General features: G+C 45.9%; 2 protein-coding genes across 6 annotated transcripts in view; both read left to right on the forward strand.

Annotated features, from left to right (window-relative positions):
* Window positions 1-7,388, forward strand: part of LDAF1 (lipid droplet assembly factor 1) — a 29,337-nt gene extending 21,949 nt beyond the window's left edge. For 4 of the 5 annotated variants that reach the window (XM_028707101.2, XM_028707098.2, XM_077918542.1 and 1 more), the window contains exons 3-5: window positions 234-402; window positions 3,316-3,454; window positions 6,344-7,388. In XM_028707101.2, coding sequence (XP_028562934.2) covers window positions 234-402; window positions 3,316-3,454; window positions 6,344-6,440 — 405 coding nt within the window. In that variant the 3' untranslated portion in view covers window positions 6,441-7,388. The remainder of the gene's footprint in view (window positions 1-233; window positions 403-3,315; window positions 3,455-6,343) is intronic. The other variant, XM_028707103.2, reaches the window with a different exon arrangement.
* A 3,953-nt stretch (window positions 7,389-11,341) lies between these two features.
* Window positions 11,342-18,898, forward strand: LOC114584518 (melanin-concentrating hormone receptor 1-like). The gene is made up of 2 exons (XM_028706444.2): window positions 11,342-13,851; window positions 16,015-18,898. Exons 1-2 carry the CDS (start codon window positions 13,767-13,769, stop codon window positions 17,010-17,012), a joined length of 1,083 nt encoding a protein of 360 aa, XP_028562277.2. The 5' UTR covers window positions 11,342-13,766; the 3' UTR covers window positions 17,013-18,898.
* Window positions 18,899-19,535: the final 637 nt, after the last annotated feature.

Below are 19,535 nucleotides of genomic sequence, written 5' to 3' on the forward strand. Positions count from 1 at the left end.
GCACTACCCATGTATTAGACGAGCCCCAATTTTAAACCTAATTTTTTGGTTTAAAAAAACCCTAGTCTTATACACAGAAAAATATGGTAATATTCATAGCATGAGAAGATTTGTCTAATAATATTGCTAAGTAAGTGATTTCTTCTTAAAGTAACTTCACTTCCCAGAATTGTTTGTTTGTTAATTTGCTTAGGATATTTAAATCTTTATTCTTTTTTCACTTTATGTTGCAGGTTGTTGCTTTTATGAACTCTCGAGTTGGCCAGTACTTAGATGACCATCCTTTTGTTGCCCTGTCAATGTTGGTCTTCATTGCAGCGTCTGCAATTCCAGTTGCATTCTTTCTGGTTTTTGTTGTTGCCACAACTGTAATTGCCTGCATTGGAGTGATTGTCATGGAAGGTATTCTGTTTTGTTGTTGTTTTTATGCTGTACGCTGGTGGAATTCCACCCAGGGACTAGTTATGGCTCAGTGTTAGACCACATGCTTTGCATGCAGAAAGTGTGTTTCAGTCTTCAGGTAGGGCTGAAAATGTCCCCGTCTGAAACTCTGGGTGGCTACTGCCAGCTAGAGAAGGCAATGGCAGATTATTATTATTATTATTATTATTATTATTATTATTATTATTATTTATACCCTGCCCATCTGGCTGGATTTTCCCAGCCACTCTGGGCGGCTCCCAACTGAATATTAAAAACACAATACAGCATTAAACATTAAAAACTTTCCTAAACATATAATTGTATACTTGGAAGGGACCCCAAGTCATCTAGTCCAACCCTCTGTAACACAGGAATCACACAGCTAAAGAATCCCTGGCAGATAGCTATCTAACTTCTTGTTTAAAAATCTCCCATGAAGGAGAGTTCACCACCTTTCAGAGGATACTGATCCACTGTCAAACATACTTCAACATGCCTGCATATTTGGTTTTGGAAAATCCCTTCCCACATGAAATGTATATACAGTGGTGCCTCGCAAGACGAAATTAATTCGTTAAGCAAGTTTTTTCTACTTGCGAGTTTTTCGTCTTGCGAAGCACGGTTTCCCATAGGAATGCATTGAAAATCAATCAATGCGTTCCTATGGAAACCGACTTCAGACCAGGTCCGGGGACAGTCTGTCCCCCGACCTCTTCTGAAGGCTGAGGGGGGGGACAAGGGCTTTTCTTCCCACCCCCACCATTTTAAAAAACCCCGGGACAGCGGAGACCTCTCCGCTGTCCCGGGGCGATCTTAAAATGCTGGCGGGCGGCAGCGAAGCCTCCGCTGCCGCCCGCCAGCATTTAAAAAAACCCCGGGACAGCGGAGGACTTCTCCGCTGTCCGGGGCAATCTTAAAATGCTGGCGGGCGGCAGCAAAGCCTCCGCTGCCGCCCGCCAGCATTTTAAAATCGCCCCGGGACAGCGGAGGACTTCTCCGCTGTCCCGGGGCGATTTAAAAGCCCCCGGGAAGGCAGGCAGGGGGGAGCAAAGACTTTTGCCCCCCGCCGGCCTTCAGAAGAGGTCCTGGACCTCTTCTGAAGGCCGGCGGGGGGCGAAAGTCTTTGCTCCCCCCCCGCCTGCCTTCAAAAGCCGTCCAGGATAGCGGAGAAACGAAGGCTGGCGGCGGGAGGAGGTCTCTCCGCCCCACCGCCAGCCTTTGGAGGAGGTCCGAGGACAGTGCAGAAGACGCGCTGCGCTTCCCCGCTGTCCCGGAGATTTCCCTATGGGCTTTCGTCTTGCGAAGGAAGCCCATAGGGAAATTCGTTTTGCGAAGCGCCTCCAAAACGGAAAACCCTTTCGTCTAGCGGGTTTTCCGTCTTGCGAGGCGTTCGTCTTGCCGGGCACCACTGTATCTTGAAAGTACTGACTTGAACACTGTGCCATGCTTCTTACTGAAGCATAGAATCTTATCTCTGGGGAAGATCATTATATTGCCAAGATGCTTCTGGAACCTTGGCTTATTCTTATCCTCAGAGGTAAGTGTTTCTATATGAATTTCCTCCTCTGTAGTATTTAAGATAGGGTCAGCCAGCTCACGGTCCACAGCACGCATGGAAACATAAGAACCATCTGGCTGGATCAGGCCTTGTAGCCATCTGGTCCACCACTCTGTTCTCACCTTGACCAACTGGGCACCCATGGGAAGCCTGCAAGCTGAACCTGAATGCAACAGCACACTCCCCACCTGCAGTTCACAGAATCTGGTATACAGAGGCATACTGTCTCCAGCAGTGGGGGTAGAACATAGCCATTGTGGCTTGTAGCATTTTCTGTGTCAGGTTAGGTGAACAAGGTGCCAAAAACAGGTTCTTCTGTAGCTGGGTACACACGGTACTGGCAAACCTCCCTCCCATAAGGATATGTGAGGACAGCAACGTACCTGTGCTACATAAGAAGTGGAGCTACATGTACTGGCTTTTTAAATCCCCCCCCCCCAATTCAGAGATAATAAATTACCTCCTTCACCTCCTTCCCAAATGAAAGGTACACCTGGTAGTTAAGAAATAGGACCTCTGATGCTGCTTTAGACCTGGCAAGAGGCCCCTCTCCAGCAGTCAAGAAAAGAGAAGTCATCCCAGTTTACCAGATGAGCAGTTGGACATTATGTTATGGGCTACTCTTGTAGAACATGTAGAACTAACTAATTAGTCCACCCTATAAAGCCATAAACATAGATATAAATATAAATATAAATATATGTGATGGACATGTGTGGAGGTATCAGTGTTCTGGGATCAAACTTTCAATGAAATGGATAAAATTACTCAACAATCTTCTTAATAAAGACCCCAGAGCTTGCTCTACAAAATTTAGTTTCAGATGATGATATGGACTTGAGAGATAACCCCCTGATAGGATACTTAACTGGTAACTGCACATATGACTACTGCCATTTTTTAGAAGGATCTTAAAGGAGTTAATTTAACAGCTTGGTGCAAAAGGATTTGGCAGATAGCCCTAATAGAGAAACGTACATGTAAACTGAGAATCAGCTAAAGGAAATAAACATAGAAACTCGTTTGTGAAGGACTGATGAAGCTTTATCACTTATATAGATATTTTACAATAAAAGGAAAATCCCTCTGTATTTGTTTTCTCTTTTTCTGATTTTTGTTTTCTCTTTTTCTGAATTTAAATACTGTACCTCTGCATTATGGGAAAATTGTATGCACATAGAAGCCTACTGGAATTTTTGTTCATGATTTTGTTCCGTTAGTTGCGGTCTTGATTTTGTAATAGTCTTAAATTTTTGATTAGTCATGTTTGTTATTCAACTTTAAAAAGAAAAAGAGAGAGAGAGAGAGAACAAACTGCTTTTTGTTCTTTGCAGGTTTTGTAATCTCGTTGGGAGGACTCACCCTGCTGTGTGTGCTTGGCGGATTGGGCATGCTATCACTGGCTGTGTCTGGAGTGCTCAGTGTTTGTTACATGTCTCTTACTACTCTGCTCAGCTACTGGCCCACTCCAGAGTAAGTGTCCACAGACCATATCACGAGGAATTGTGTTTCTGAGATACTGTACTGCAATTATAATTTTGTTAGGGCGGGAGGCATTTATTTTAGAAGTCATTCAGACAGACTTTCCTGTGGGCGGTTGCCTCACCTTGCCTCATGACTGGGCCGGCCCTGTCCTTAGGGCACTTAAGTTAAACTCATTATGTGTGGAGGAAGTGTAAATGACCCTCATCTTACCTTTTTTGTGTGTCATTTGCGCACCCTGCCCATGTATAAGTAATGCTATTACCAGATCTGCATGTGTGTGAATCTGTACCTGGCATGCATGTTCACGAAAGCAACCCTTGGGGGATCTTTCCTGGAGAAAACTGTGCTCCATAGATGCCATTGCAATAGACACAATTACCTTAGGAATGCCACTGTTGCCTTGTTTATTTGGGGAAATTGGCAAGGAACAACAAATGCCAATCTATGTGAATATAATGTTCATTTTCATAAAATGACGGACAGCAATCAAACAGACTTTGCAGCTTGAAGCCCTGGTTCAGAAAGACAGAATAGCAAGCTGGTTCATTGTTATAAATTACACAGGCTACCCAAACTAACATTGCCTGGACCATAAGTTGAAATAGTTTCTATTAATGATATGGAGATAGCTGGAAAAAAACCCCTGCGTGGCATGTAAGTGAGCAGTAGGGAGCTAGACAGAAAGCAGTGGATACCTCAATGCACGAGGGGGGGGAAACTCAAATACAAGGAGCGAGGTTTGAGCAAGCACAATTAATTATTGCTTATTAATGCTAATTAAAGGCATCTGATTGCATTCAATATGGTAGAGATACTGGGGAACGGTTAGCTTGCGCATATCATCATTCCTCACATCCACTGTTGCGAGGAATCTCCCTGTAGACCAGTTACTATAGTCATGCTATTTGGGGGGGACCTCTGGAGCTTCCCCTGCTACAAGTTACTCCAGCTACCACCTCTTCCTCTGATTCCTTGTAACAGCATCATGCTCAGAGCAGAGCCAAACTAAACACTTAATTGCCAGGCATGTGCAGAGTTCCAGTTGAACAATGATGCTCAGAAAAAGTACCTGCTCTTAAGCAATCTCAGGCAACAGTGCTTTGACACACCTCTAAAAGACCTAGAGTAGTCACTGCTGGTTTGAATAGACAGTACTACACTCAATGAAGCAATGGTCTGACAATGAAGCAATCTTTCTCCATATAGTCATTCCCATCTTGCTCTAATCATACATACACACCAGCTGTCCCTGTTTTCCAGAAATGCCCCCGGTACAGACCCCTGATAAATCATTATCTGTATTTTCCCTCTTGGGGTGCCTTTTCAAAGACATTAGTCTGCAGGCTTCAGCCCCTCCATCCTAGGTCTCTAGAAGTGCAGTCTCTTAAGTGTGTGTAACTAATGCGCACGCACGTAACAGCATGAGCATGAACATAAAGCGCACTGCAGGCTGTTCCATGCTGCTAAAGCTCAGCTGGAAACTTGGATGGAATTGAAAAGAGGTTTAGACATATTCATGGAGGATAGGGCTATCAGGATGCACTGTAGCATTCAGAGGCAGTATGTCTCTCAGTGCCTTCTGCTGGGGAACAAGAGCAGGAGAGAGTGATGGGTCTCCTACCTTGCCTCAGTTAAGTCCACAGAACAGTATTTAGCCTTCTTTTCTTCCACATAACTAAGTATGTAGTCAAAAGTGAGTCAGAATGATTGTAAGGAGATAGTAACTTCTGTAAGGGCCTAGTCAGAGGTTCTGAAGGCTTGGTAAGAGAGCCTTTAGACAAGGCTGCATGCTGTATCTTTTTAAAAATGGGATTGCAATCTTGCACTCAGTACACAGCTAACAAAGAAGCACTATGTAAGGGGTTACATTATAGTGCCACCATCAGCCTGCTTTTGTTACTGCTAAGCTGTTTAGGATCACATTTGCTCTTGCAGCAGAGAGGAGAACAGAATAGTAGTAATAGTAATAAATAAATAATACTCCGCCCACCCCAGCCACTCTGGGCGGCTCCCAACAGAATATTAAAAACATGATGAAACATCAAACACTAAAAATTTCCCTAAACAAGGCTGCCTTCAGATGTCTTCTAAAAGTCAGATAGTTTATTTCCTTACATCTGATGGGAAGGTGTTCCACAGGGCAGGCACCACTACCGAGAAGGCCCTCTGCCTGGTTCCCTGTAACCTCACTTCTCGCAGTGAGGGAACTGCCAGAAGGCCTTCGGCGCTGGACCTCAGTGTCTGGGCTGAACAATGTGGGTGGAAATGCTCCTTCAGGTCTACTGGGCCAAGGCCGTACACTGCTTTAATTGCACAGTAAAAAACTACATATGTATGTCACCAGTTGCAATACTCAGTGCAGCTGCCATGTCAAGATCTGAACCTTTGGTTTGACCAGCGTTAAGCACCAGAACTCATGAACTGAATTACATGTCAGATGTACCCCAGTGCTCCTTATTAATCTGTTTCTACTTTGTGCTTTGCCTTTAGCCTACTAAGGACATACATTCTGCTGTCATGGTCATTGCTGCAGAGCCATCTCTCTTGACAAGGATGCTGCTCCTTATGAAGCCTAAGGCAATCATGCCACACAAATAGGGAATCATACCTAAAGTTGAAACTACTTTTCAAAATGATACTGCTGAAACGGCATTGTCATCCCTCTTGCGAAGCCAAAATAGGTGACATTGTGCTCTATTGAAAAGCGTTTTGAAGATCAGTGGGAGAGACAATAATTGAGAATAAGGAGAGACAATAATGAGAATTGTTCTGGAAATTCTGAGTAATAGGCATGCTAACCTGTGGTACTTGGATTTGTGTGAGCCATGAAATCAGAAATCTGAAGTGTTGTTTTTCCCCCTCTTCTCTCTCCTTCAGCAGTCTGTCAAAGAAAGAAATAGCTAACGGAAGCAGGTTTCTGCCCAGCAACCCTCCTGCCTTAGACCAAGATGATGCTAATAAGAAGACTGAATAAATTTGACTGGTGCTTCCAAACACTTCCAAGAGCAGCACTTTTTTAAAAAATGCATATTTTTGAAGGAATTGTTACATTTTCATGACTACTTGCCTGTCAGAATGCTCAAGTCTTGGTTTCTGGGATAGTAGTGATAAGAACAGTGAATAAATTGGATTGGTGCTTGGAATAGCATCCTTCAGTAGCACTTAAAAATACAGAGTTTTGAAAGAACTGTTACATTCTTGAAATGTTTACCTGTTAGAATGGTTTATTGTTTCTGGAACCTGGAGACCAGTTTTCCTTCTGGTTGTCATTATAATGACTGAACCATCATTAAATGTGTTGTCATGTGCTGGACAACTCAGCCACTATAGAACAGGGTCCCATTCTCTTCTTCCATGTTTATCTCCCATGTAGGTCAGTGGATATTTTGTGTGAGAGGGAGTACTGCTGGTCTTACAGCTTGTTCAACTTGGAGCATGAAATTCTTCTAACTAACAGGAAGTAAAATTCAACAGTGCTGGTAATAGTACTTTTTTGAATGTGGAACAAGACATTCAAGCCTTTAAAAAAATCTTACAACACTCATTGTGATAATTGAGCTAGTACCTTGTCAAAGATACAGGTGGAAAACAAGTAGTTAAAGGGCATATCTCTCTATAAGTGTGGGTTTTGTTTTTTAATAGCTTGAGCACTTTTGTTGTGTTTTAAATTATTCAGAAGTGATATGCTTCTAGTTTGGTCTTTCTCATGTTTTCCAGAGGTTTGGGGCTTAGCAGAATACCAGACAGTTACGCATTGTGCCTTATTTTATGTGAGTGTTTCAAAATTAATGTATTTCAGACCAGGTGTTTTCATGCTCAAACATATTTTTTTTTAATAATAGCAACACTTTTGCTGTCTTGCCTAACTGGTAATGCCATTGTAAGACATACTTTGCCACTAAACAGCTACTTGTTTATCCAACTTGTCTCTGTTTGCCTTTGTATTTTTGGATCCATTTGCACCACCAGTGAATGTGAGTGTGTACATATATGAGAAAGAGACCCTTAATAACCAGCTAAAACACATATTTAATCTGCGTGTTTGGTCCAAACCCATACCTCTTCTACCAAGGACCCAATGGCACTCGCTACTGCCACAGCTTATTTGCAATTATGGTCGCGACAAAAACCACCCAGTCCATAGGGCAACAGAAGTAGCGGCATCATGTTTATAGACAGTGGGAGTTGCACAGACTCTGGATGTCTTTTGAGACACAGGTGGGGACAATGAGAGTTTGAAACCTGCCAGTAGGCAGCCAGACATGGCTTGAACTAATAATGAACCTTCATCAAAAGAGAATCCATTGCCTTGGTGCTGCTGCTGAGAATGCACTGTCTCATTTAGCTACTGATCATGTTTCAGATGGGGGTGGCAGTGCAGAAGAGAGCATCCATGGATTCGTTTATACTGAATATATGGGTGGAGTCATATTTAAAGGTAAAGGTACCCCTGCCTGTATGGGCCAGTCTTGCCAGACTCTAGGGTTGTGCGCCCATCTCAAGAGGCCGGGGGCCAGCGCTGTCCGGAGACACTTCCGGGTCACATGGCCAGCGTGACATCGCTGCTCTGGCGAGCCAGAGCCGCACACGGAAACGCCGTTTACCTTCCCGCTAGTAAGCGGTCCCTATTTATCTACTTGCACCCGGGAGTGCTTTCGAACTGCTAGGTTGGCAGGCGCTGGGACCGAACAATGGGAGCGCACCCCGCCACAGGGATTCGAACCGCCAACCTTTCGATCGGCAAGCCCTAGGCGCTGAGGCTTTTACCCACAGCGCCACCCGCGTCCCTGGAGTCATATTTAGAGGTCTTTAATTGTAGAGTTGGAAGGGACCCTGAGTGTCAAATGGTCCAACCCTTTGCAATGCAGGGATCACAGCTAAAGGACCCCTGACATTTTTGAGAAGGTGTCCCTAAGGTGTCAGGTGGCTTGTATGCCAGTGCAGTTCTCCCTTAGGGCAGAAGTGTCCAGTGACATTCAGAGCAGTTGGGTGGGTCAGCCCTCCACTAAATAATGAGATCTGTGGGTACCAGCTCACAAAGCTCTGGCACTGTGCAGCTGGGATAGCTCAAGTTTGTAGAGCATGAGATTCTTAATCTCAGGGTCGTGGGTTCAAGCCCCATCATGGGCAAAAGATTCCTGCATTCAGAGGACTGGACTAGATGGCCCTCGTGGTCCCTTCCCACTCTTGTGATTCTATCTCTTTCATAGACTTTACACACTGTTGCTTCTGAAATCCTACTGAAATGGAGTCTTTATAACACCTTTGATGGATGGCTCCCTGGAATTTCGAACTCTGGAGCACACTAAATGGATACATAATATTTAAGGCCCCTCTATTTCCTTTGCATTGATCTAAACACATTTGCTGAAGGATAGTGAAAGAGTTTGCCACTAATTGGCTGCTCTGGCTGCCTTCCCTGGTTGAAAAGGTGAGCTAGAGTCCTCCGTTAAAAAGCAGCAGCGTTACATAAAGCATAGGATGCTTGCTCCTAGCTGCCTCATTAGGAACCGCAGGAGGAATGCTGATCCCACTGGAACTGCTTCTGTCCCCAAAAGAGGCCTTGGGAGGTTCCACGGCTTAGTGACAAGAGCATAGCCTTTAGCTTTTGCATGTAGAGGCTCACCAATCCAATTTAAAAAGTCCAGGTGGACTGCAAAAAGCCTCTTAACTGGGACATGGCAAAGCCGCCAATCCAAACAGTACCAATGGCCCAGTGGCCTGATCTAGCATAGGACAGCTTTTGTGTGTTTATATGTGCTTCAAATTACCCCTGGACTGGAAATGAATGACATTGGAGAACAACCCCCCGTCCTTACATTCAAATGTAGAAAGCAGAATTGCGCTCCCTTGCTTGGGATGAATTCTCCATCTTGGTTGCTAAAAAGGTAAAGGACCCCTGACAGTTAAGTCCAGTCACGAACAATTTTGGGGTTGTGGTGCTCATCTCGCTTAACTGGCCGAGGGAGCAGATGTTGTCCGCAGACAGTTTTACCAGGTCATGTGGCCAGCATGACTAAGCCGCTTCTGGTGAAACCAGAACAGCGCACGGAAACGCCATTTACCTTCCCGCTGGAGCGGTACCTATTTATCTACTTGCACTTTGATGTGCTTTCGAACGGCTAGATTGGCAGGAGCTGGGACCAAGCAACGGGAGCTCACCCTGTCGCGGGGATTCGAACCGCCAACCTTCCGATCGGCAAGCCCTAGGTTCTGTGGTTTAGACCACAGTGAGTTCCAGATAATCAACCCATCCTTCCACAGGGGTGGGCGGATTATCCCTAGCCAGAGTCTCTTCCAGGGTTTATCTTGTCTTTTGCCTTCTATTTGTTTAATAATCTGCATCCTTTTCCTTTCCCGAAGGCAAAACCAAAGTGGTCAGCACCATGGTGGCTCGTACCCTTTGGGACTGTTAGGGCAGGTGGCAAGGAAGCCAACACTAGGCACTGCAGGAGCCAGTGAGAGGCAGGGCCAACTCATTCTAGTTATGCCCCCATCCTCATCCCTGCTCAGTTCTACAAGGGCAACACTAAGATTAAGGAGGGGGGTGCTGACAGCAAAGGTCGCCCACTAGACCAGCTATCAGTAGACAGGCAGGTGGGGGCTGCCCGAGGGCAGACTGAGGTCGATAGGGCACTGCCCCATTTGCCCTTATGGACCAGCCTCCACTGGGTTGGCAGGCTAAAATCAATTTGTAAACAATCATGCAAGTAACTTAAATTACGAAGCCAGAGCCATGTGTGCGTGCACACACACAGCATGCATAAAAAATCCAATTTCATAGCAGCAACAAACAGAGCAGATAAATTGCTTCATTAAAAATATGTTGAGACCACTTTTCAAGGTAAAAAAAAAAAGCCCTCTTGGGGCAGCTGTAACCTAAAAAAGCAGCAACTTATAAAACACAATTACAGTAGCATGGCATGCTGTGGGCGGATTTCCTGCGTTGCAGCGGGTTGGACTAGATGACCCTCAGGTTCCCTCTCAACTACACTGTACAAATGAGGCCAGAGATGAGACTTCCAACATCCCGCTTTAGAGCAGCTGGCTGGTTTTCAGCAGCTGTACTTTGAAGCCCTGAGTCAGGAGTGGAGAGCCTTTGGCCTTCCACATGTAGCTGAATTGCATCCTTGGTCCTGGTTGCTGAGCTGTTGGGAGCAGCAGCTCAGCCATATCTGGAGGACCAAATGTTCCCCATCCCTGCATTAAACAGAGAGAGAGAAGGAAAGAAAGAAAAGTCTGCCTGAGGAAACAGACTCGGGAACGTGTAATGGAAATATTGATAAAGCCTAATTGCTTTCCTCCTTTGTCAAGGAACTAAATTAACCAGGACTTGAGTGGCTTTGTAATTTTCCAAGCGAAAGACGAGGGAGAATCTGTTTTCCCTCTTCCCTTTTCCATCCATATGTTAATTCTAATGGTAGAAATTCCGCGGAGAGGGTTATTCTCTGAACAACAAAATAAACCAACTCTTAAAGATTCGAAGGGCAAAGAAGGGTCTGTGCTTTTGAAACAGCCTCTTCTTATTTTAAAAAGCACCTCAGGAGGCTTGCAGGCAAGGAAATGTCTTAAGATGAAAGGAGTCAGTGGGGGCTAGTGCTTTCTCCCCCCCCCCCCCCCCGCATTATCTGACTGTTTTGTTTTTCCTTCAACTGGTATCAAGATAATTATCAAGCATTTTGTTTAATATGCAAAGCAGTATTGGTTGCTTTCTGGACTCAGGAGTGAATGCATTTAACAAGAAAGCCTCTGCAAATACACAATGCAACAGAGTATTAGGGAATGGGCTTTGAAATGCTGAGATGTTGAGCTTCAACAGTTGCTATTTCTTCTAGATTGTGTCAACTGAGTTTGCGTGTGTGTTGCTTGCTACATTGTGAACCGCCATTGGGACTGCTGTTTTTAAATAACAGAATGGGATATTTTGTTTTTATGTCTTGGGGTTTTTTTTATAGATAAGCTGCCTGGGAGGGTTTCATACTTTTTTTTTTTTTTTTTTGCCCTAAGAGTCTTTAAAATAAATTACAAACAGGCTTCCTCGTTGGCAAGAAATGGGAAACATTTCTAATTACGAAACCAGCAGTCGGCATCTCAAAAGTTTGATACTGCAGTCATCACAAGAGCGAAGAGATTAGTTGGTGACTAGCGCTAATCAGCCATCTATCAATTGTTCCATTAGCTACTTGATGAAATTCAAGGACATTTTGGCCTGACCAAAGCTCAATATAGATGGGCACTTAGAGACGACTGAAGATAGTGCTTGTCTTTGGGGTGACAGAGCTTGCACTTGAATAAATAAAAACTGCCAACGCCCATCCAACCCTATACAAGGAAGCCCCATGGAGTCCAACAGAACTCTCCCTCAATTACTGTCCTTAAAGGTAGAGGGGCCCCTGACCATTAGGGGCTGCAGCCTAGTTGTGTTCGAAGTGTGGCAGGGAAGACTCCATATTTAATATGGTGTCAAAGCCATGATTCTTTAACATCAACTTCGTTGGACTGGTCATGTTGCGTTGATGCCCGATTATCGTCTTCCAAAGCAACTACTCTATTCCCAACTTAAAAATGGAAAGTGTAATGCTGGTGGTCAACAAAAGAGGTTCAAAGACTCTCTCAAGGCAAATCTTTAAAAATGTAGTGTGAACACCAACAATTGGGAAACACTGGCCTGCGAGCACTCCAGTTGGAGACCAGCCTTGACCGAAGGTGTCGTGGGCTTTGAAGACACTTGAACTCAGGACGAAATGTGCTAAGAGGAAGGCAAACCCTCACCGTGATCAACTCCCATTTGGAAACCTATGTCCCCACTGTGGAAGGATGTGTGGATCCAGAATTGGCCTCCACAGCCACTTACGGATTCACTGTTAAAACCGTGTTCATGGAAAACAATCTTACTCGGCTAGGAGTGATCGCCAAAGAAGAAGTAATATGGTTGCACACACCCCAACCTCCAAATGGTGCAAGATTCCAGCAGTTGAGGGTTTGTGTTTCCTTTGGAATGAGAGGCAGCGGAGACTGTGGTGTCTTCATGATATATGGTTTATTTAAACAGATGTACAACCTGAGTACCTACAAAGGGCTCTTGCTTCTCCCATAGCCACAGCCTTGGATGTGAGCAGAAATCAGGCATGTCTGTCCATCACAGGCTTCAGCCTGCTTCTTCCCCGAGCTTCTAGCTTGCACACACACAGCTCTGACCTTTGTCTTTCTAGCTACCAGTGAGTTGAGGGAGGGGGTCACCCCTGTGTCTTCTGCCACCAAGCCTCATCCTTTGTTACCTTAATGACCCATTACCTCACCAGGAAGAGTGGTTTTTCTCTCTCAAACCAGACAACTAGAAAATTTAAGTCATGTTTGCTTCATGCTTAAATGGAGATTTCAAATGGCATTGCACATGTGCAGATAATCGTGCATGCACAGTTGAGAGCTTCATGAATAGGTCTTCCGGAGGCTAGAGTAATAGAATTGTAGGGCCGGAAGGGATCTCCAAGGGTATTTCTAGTCCAACCCCCTGCAATGCAGAAATCACAGCTAAAGAATCCCTGAGAGATGGCCATCCAGCCTCTCTTTAAAAACCACCACGCTCCAAAGGCAGTCTGCTCCACTGTCAAACAGCTCTCACGGTCAGAAGGTTCTTCCTAACATTTCATCGGAATTTCCTTCATTGTTATTTGAAGTCATTGGTTTGCTCCAGCTTCCATGTGACAACCCTTCAGATATTTGAAGATGGCTATTTTATCACCTCTCATTCTTCTCTTCTCCAGGAGAAAACATGCTCATCTCTCTCAACCGTTCCTCATCAGGCTTGGTTTCCAAACCTAGTTGCAAGGGTGGGAAACCAAGACAAAGCCATACAGGTTGGTCGAAGACATTTCCCCACCTCTCTGATGCCAACGTCACTATGTAAATATAGCTTTAAATGCCATAGGAGAGGGAATGAACCTGCAAATTTCTCCTACTTCCATGATCCCCCTTTTCATCTGCATGCTGCAAAGGTGACGATATTCTAGACTCTGTTTCTTTCTACTCTGGTGTCAGTTTTGTCCTGAGGGTGGAGCAGAGAGCAAGCAAAGTCTGCTTTCGCCACCGCTTCCTGCCTTTGCAGTCGCTTTACAACGCATCCACTCCGCAAGGGAAACTGCTGCTTCCAGCTGCACAAAAGGAATCGCTTGGAGAATTGTTGGTTTTACAGGCTCTCCTGGGGATCCAGCCTCCCTCCTGTCATTCTTCCGTATGAAACAGCAATGAAAGCATGGCATCTTCCGACCGCTGATGGGATCCCGTTTCCCTTCCCTGAAGGATGGATTTCCACGTGAATCACACCGTGAGCATGAATGACAGCGCTCCAAATATCTCCAAGACAGGACAAAACTTTTCCCACAACGGTAAGTCAAGAGGAGGGAGCCGTAGTATTTTGAGACAAGAGGAAGGGATTCTTTTCTATGGGACCTTTATATGAATTCTCAGCTGAATCTCTTTCCATGTCAGACCCACCAACATCTGTGTGCATTAGATTTATTGCAAAAGGAATTGGGGCAGGTGATAGCTGCACATTAAACATTATGTGTGTCTATGTGCAGGAACTAGTGTATGTATTTATATAGGGAACCACAGCTCTGGAACTGTGTGGCATAGGAACATGTAGAGTTAGGTGTGCAGAGCTCTTTTAATTTGGAGGCTTCTGCATGCATTTATACCACTGTTATGGTCTGATATGTCCACGAGACATATCTTTCTCTTGCTGTAACAAACATAAACGGTGCTGTTTTCTTCCAAACGCTTTGGTAAATAAGAGGCAACGAGGAAGTGCTATGTGTCTATTCCAAAGTCTTTTCCATGGAAAAAGCACATATAGACCCTTCTGAGTCCTTCTGATGCTTCTCTCCAGTCACATTTTGCAACATTAGCGTAACTGCAAATGAGTGCAGTGAGCTCTGCAAACCAGATATGTCCAAAGAAAAGCTCAATAGAGGAGGCAGGTGATATTAGCAGGGGTGGAGAACCTGCAGCTCTCCAGATGTTGCCAGGATATCACTCCCATCCTCCCTGTCTGTGCTGGCTGGGGCTGACGGACATCACTCAGAAAAACATCTGGAGGGCTTATGGGACATTGGATACTTTTTCATTCTATTGGCCAAAAATAAGAAATTCCCTGCAATAAGGTGCTTATCAACTTTTGAAAACATTGTTTTGCTGGGAGCTTGTTGTAAACCAGGGATGGAGAAACCTGTAGTCCTTCACATGTCATTGGACTCCAGCTCCCATCAGCCCCAAACAGTATGGCTGATAGTATGGCTGAGGACAGAAGTTGGAGTCCAGGACATCCACCCCTCCATCCCTGCAATAGTCCTTAATTGCAATAGTCCTTTATTCATAGAGGGGACAAGGCAGAATGAAGCTAGAGGATAACACTTTGTGCATCTGACCAAGTGGACCCCAGTCCACAAAAAATGTATGTCATAAGCTGTTTGATACCACAAGAGCATCTCCCTTTGGATCAACCACCTTGAGCCCTGAGATCAGCAGGGGAGGCCCTATTGGTGGGGCTGCCACTGTGGGTGGGGTATGTGTGCCCAGGTGTCCCTTGACATTCCATTTGTGGAATGCCCTCCCATGTGAGGTGCACCTGTCTCTCTCATTAACAGCTTTCAGGTGCAATTTTGAAACATCCCTGTTCACTCAGACATTCTATGGTCTGAAAGATGCTGTTCTGGACAACCTTGACATTGTTTTGTAGGAATAGGTTGATTATCAATAATAATCCACAGGGTGGGCATAGTGAACTTCATGAAGAATTTGTAGGAATTCCCAAAGGTGCCCATGGTGGACATGGTCTTATAATCCTCTTCAACAACTGAAATGTCCTCTGTGCACCAGATAAGCTCAATATAAACTTAATATAAGATTGTGATGTAAGCTGACACCCGTTGCTTGAATCACTATCTATTAAATACTGTTAAAGTTAAGTTCTTGGGTATTAGTATGACAAATATGAACAGTACATTGTTCCAAAATAATTATGTCAAAACATGGGTTGAAATTTAAAAAGATATGTCAAGATGGGACAAGTTAAAATTGTCATTGCTGGACAAAATTTCAGTAATAAAATGAATGTTTTGCCTAAAAAAAAAAAGAGGAATAGGTTGATTATCATTATTTTTAAAAAGAAGGTTTTCACTGTCTCTAGAAGCATGCAGCTGTATTGTTTTATTATTGACATGCTTGCCGTTCTGGGCTCCTTTGGGAAGAAGGGTGGGATATAAAATTAAAAAATAATGCTACAATGTAAGAAGAGACTGCTGGATCAAGCCAATGGCCCATCTTGAACAGCATCCTGTTGTCCCAGTGGCCAACCAGGGACGTGTGGGCAACCGGCAAACAGGACCTGAGTGCACCAGCCCTCTCCTTGCATGTGCTTCCCCAGCAAGTGGTAGTCAGCCTCTAACAGTGAAGGGTTAGCCTCCATTGATAGCCTTTGTGGACAGCCATGTGAGCATCATTTGAAGTTATTCTGTCTTTCCTCTCCTTCCCCGCTCCCCCATTGGAAGGCGACCTCAGCCCTGCAAGATATTCTACCTTCATCATGCCCACCCTGTTTGGCATCATCTGCTTGCTGGGCATCGTCGGCAACAGCATGGTGATCTGCGCCGTCTTCAAGAAACCCAGCCCCACCAGCAGCGTCCCGGACATCTTCATCATCAACCTATCCATGGTGGACCTCCTCTTCCTCCTGGGCATGCCGTTCCTCATCCACCAGCTGCTCGGCAACGGTGCTTGGCACTTTGGAGAAACCATGTGCACCATCATCACTGCCTTGGACGCCAACAGCCAGTTCACCAGCACCTACATCCTCACCGCCATGTCCATCGACCGCTACCTGGCCACGGTCTACCCCTTCACTTCCACACGCTTCCGGAAGCCCCCCGTAGCCATCTCGGCCATCTGCATCCTTTGGGCTCTTTCCTTCCTCAGCATCACTCCCGTGTGGATGTACGCAAGGCTCATTCCCTTGGGCGGAGGCTTGCTGGGCTGCGGGATCTGCCTGCCAGACCCTCAGCGGGACGTCTACTGGTACACCCTCTACCAGTTCTTCCTGGCTTTCGCCATCCCTTTCGCCCTCATCACCGTGGCCTACAGAAGGATCCTGCTGAGGATGGCAAGCTCCTCGCAAGCCCTGACCGGGCAGAGGTGCACCAGGCTCCGCGCCAAGAAGGTGACTCGGGTCGCCATCGCCATCTGCCTGGCCTTCTTTGTCTGCTGGGCCCCTTTCCACGTCCTGCAGTTGGTCCAGCTGGCCGTGCCCCAACCCACCCTCGCTTTCTACTATGCCTACAACGTGGCCATCAGCCTGGGCTACGCCAACAGCTGCCTGAACCCTTTCATCTACATCTTGCTCGGGCAGAACTTCCACAGGCGCCTGGTCATCTCCGTCCGGCCTGCGGGTGCCGGGGAGGAGGTGACCCAGAACCGGGTCAAAAGCGCACGGGGACAGCCCAGCGAATCTGGGCAGCCTCTGCTGCATTTGGTCTCTGTTTCAGCCAGGTAGGGATGAGAATATTGCAGCCTTGTTCCCATTCTTAGACCAGTTAGCCGCAGGGACTGATGACAGTCCGCTGATAGGAAGAAGAGAGGAACATTCACCTTATGCATCTAGCTCAGTAGGGTCTGCAGCAGGAGGAGCCAACATGGCGCACTCCAAATGTTGTTGGACTGCAACTCTCATCAGCCACAGAAAGGGGCTGTCAAGGATCAGGGATTTCATTCACTCATTTGGTTGGTTTGTTTCATTGCATTTGTATACCTGAAGGAGCGTGTCCACCTCCATCACTCAGCCCAGACACTGAGGTCCAGCTCCAAGAGACTTCTGGCGGTTCCCTCACTGCAAGAAGTGAGGTTCCAGGGAACCAGGCAGAGGGCCTTCTCAATAGTGGAACACCCTCCCATCAGATGTCAAGGAAAGAAACAACTATCTGACTTCTAGAAGACATCTGCTTGATGTTTTATGGTGGTTTTATAATTTGTTGGAAGCTGACCAGAGTGGTTGGGGCAGTCCAGTCAGATGGGTTGCATTTTTTATTATTATTATTATTATTATTATTATTATTATTATTATTATTATCCTCTTTTACTCCAAGGAACTCGAGGTGGTGTACATGGTTCTCCCCATTCCGAATTTAATCCTCACAACAACCCTGTGAGGTTGATTAGACCGAGAGGCACTGACTGGCTCACCGTCGCCCAGTGAGCTTTATGGCTGAGTAGGGATTTGAACCCTGGTCTCCCAAGTTTGCCAACATCTGGAAGGGACTACATATCCTAGGCCTGGTCACCACAGACTAGAAGTAGCTCTTTGGCATTTCAGGCAGGGGACGTTCCCAGCCCTTTCTAGCGATATCAGAGATTGAATCTGGTAAGATGCAGTTCTTCCCCTGAACAGTGGCTTCCTACAGTGGTGGAATTCAAACCCACATCCTCAGAGAGATGGTGTTCTCCTGTGCCCTCCCAAAGCTTTTGGCTTGAGTGCCATGAGCTACATCCTTTGTAGGTTGACCTTAGTTCCATATGGTCATTACATGGCCAGAGTTTGAACAAAGTCTGATGAGCAGGAAGACAAAACAAAATGAACAACCAAAGAAACCTGGATGGGAAGCAGACACTTTAGTGCCTATCATCTATGGTTCTGCAAAGCGAGAAAGGGATTAGAAAGCTATTGGACAACATAGATTTGCTTCTGTTTTATTTATTTATTTATTTATTGTAGGATTTCTTAGCCAGCATAAGGTGCCAGGGTGGGTTACAATAACACCGCCATACAACATATGCACCAAATCTAGACTTTTGATCTGTGTGGAATTGGGATCAGAGCCGGCGCTACCATAAGGTAAAGTGAGGTAGCTGCCTCAGACAGCAGATTCTGAGGAGTGAAGGGAGAGGAGTGGGGGAGGAACAATCTCTGTGTGTCTTGTAGTGTGCTCCAGCCGCACAAACCCCTAACCTAGCTTTCTGTTAGGTGGCGTCTGACCTAGGTTCCACCTGTGCTATAGATCTAAAGCAGCATTATACCACTTTAAACAGTCATGGCTTCCCCCCAAAGAATTCTGGGAACTGTAGTTTGTTAAAGGTGCTGAGCAGGGCCAAGGCCATCGGAAGGGAGGGGAGGCGCCCCAGGAGAATGGGAGGTGGTTGGGCTATTGGCGTCTTACCTGTTCTTTCACACAGTGGAGGAGGAGGCTGGGGCAGCTTGGAACTGTCAATTTGGTGGGCAAAGTGGTCTGGGTCTCTTAGAGTTGGTGCCTATGGTCAGCAGCTCTCCAGGGTTTCAAGTAGGGGGCTGAAATTAGAGTGAAACCACTGGGATAAACCTAAGTTAGGCTAGGCATGCCCATTAATTTGAACAGGTCTACTAGGATTGACTGGACGCGGGTGGCGCTCTGGTCTAAACCACAGAGCCTAGGACTTGCCAATCAGAAGATCGGCAGTTCGAATCCCCGCGACGGGGTGAGCTCCCGATGCTCGGTCCCTGCTCCTGCCAACCTAGCAGTTTGAAAGCATGTCAGAGTACAAGTAGATAAATAGGTACCGCTCCAGCGGGAAGGAAAACGGCATTTCCATGCGCTGCTCTGGTTTCGCCAGAAGCGGTTTAGTCATGCTGGCCACATGACCCGGAAAAACTGTCTGCAGACGAAAGTCGGTTCCCTCGGCCAGTAAAGCGAGATGAGCGTCACAACCCCAGAGTCGTCCGCGACTGGACCTAATGGTCAGGGATCCCTTTACCATTTACCTTTACTAGGATTAGCTACAAGCCAGGGTTCTCTTCCAGCCCAACCTGGAAATGCTAAGACCTTCTTCCCTGTGAATACATTCTATCACGCCCCACACAAGGCTGTTGAAAGTTTGTGACACTCCAGCCTGTAAACTCTCACTCTCTCCCCCCCCCCCCCCAAATTTGGCTAAATCTGAAAATCTATTTTTATTTTTTTAGTGGGTTGGGATGTGTGCCATTCATTAACACTGTATTTAGAGAACCCTGTTATATATTCTTTAACGCTAAGTATATGAGTTTACCTGT

The sequence above is a fragment of the Podarcis muralis genome, chromosome 14 (assembly GCF_964188315.1).
Source record: "Podarcis muralis chromosome 14, rPodMur119.hap1.1, whole genome shotgun sequence".
NCBI lineage: Eukaryota > Metazoa > Chordata > Lepidosauria > Squamata > Lacertidae > Podarcis > Podarcis muralis.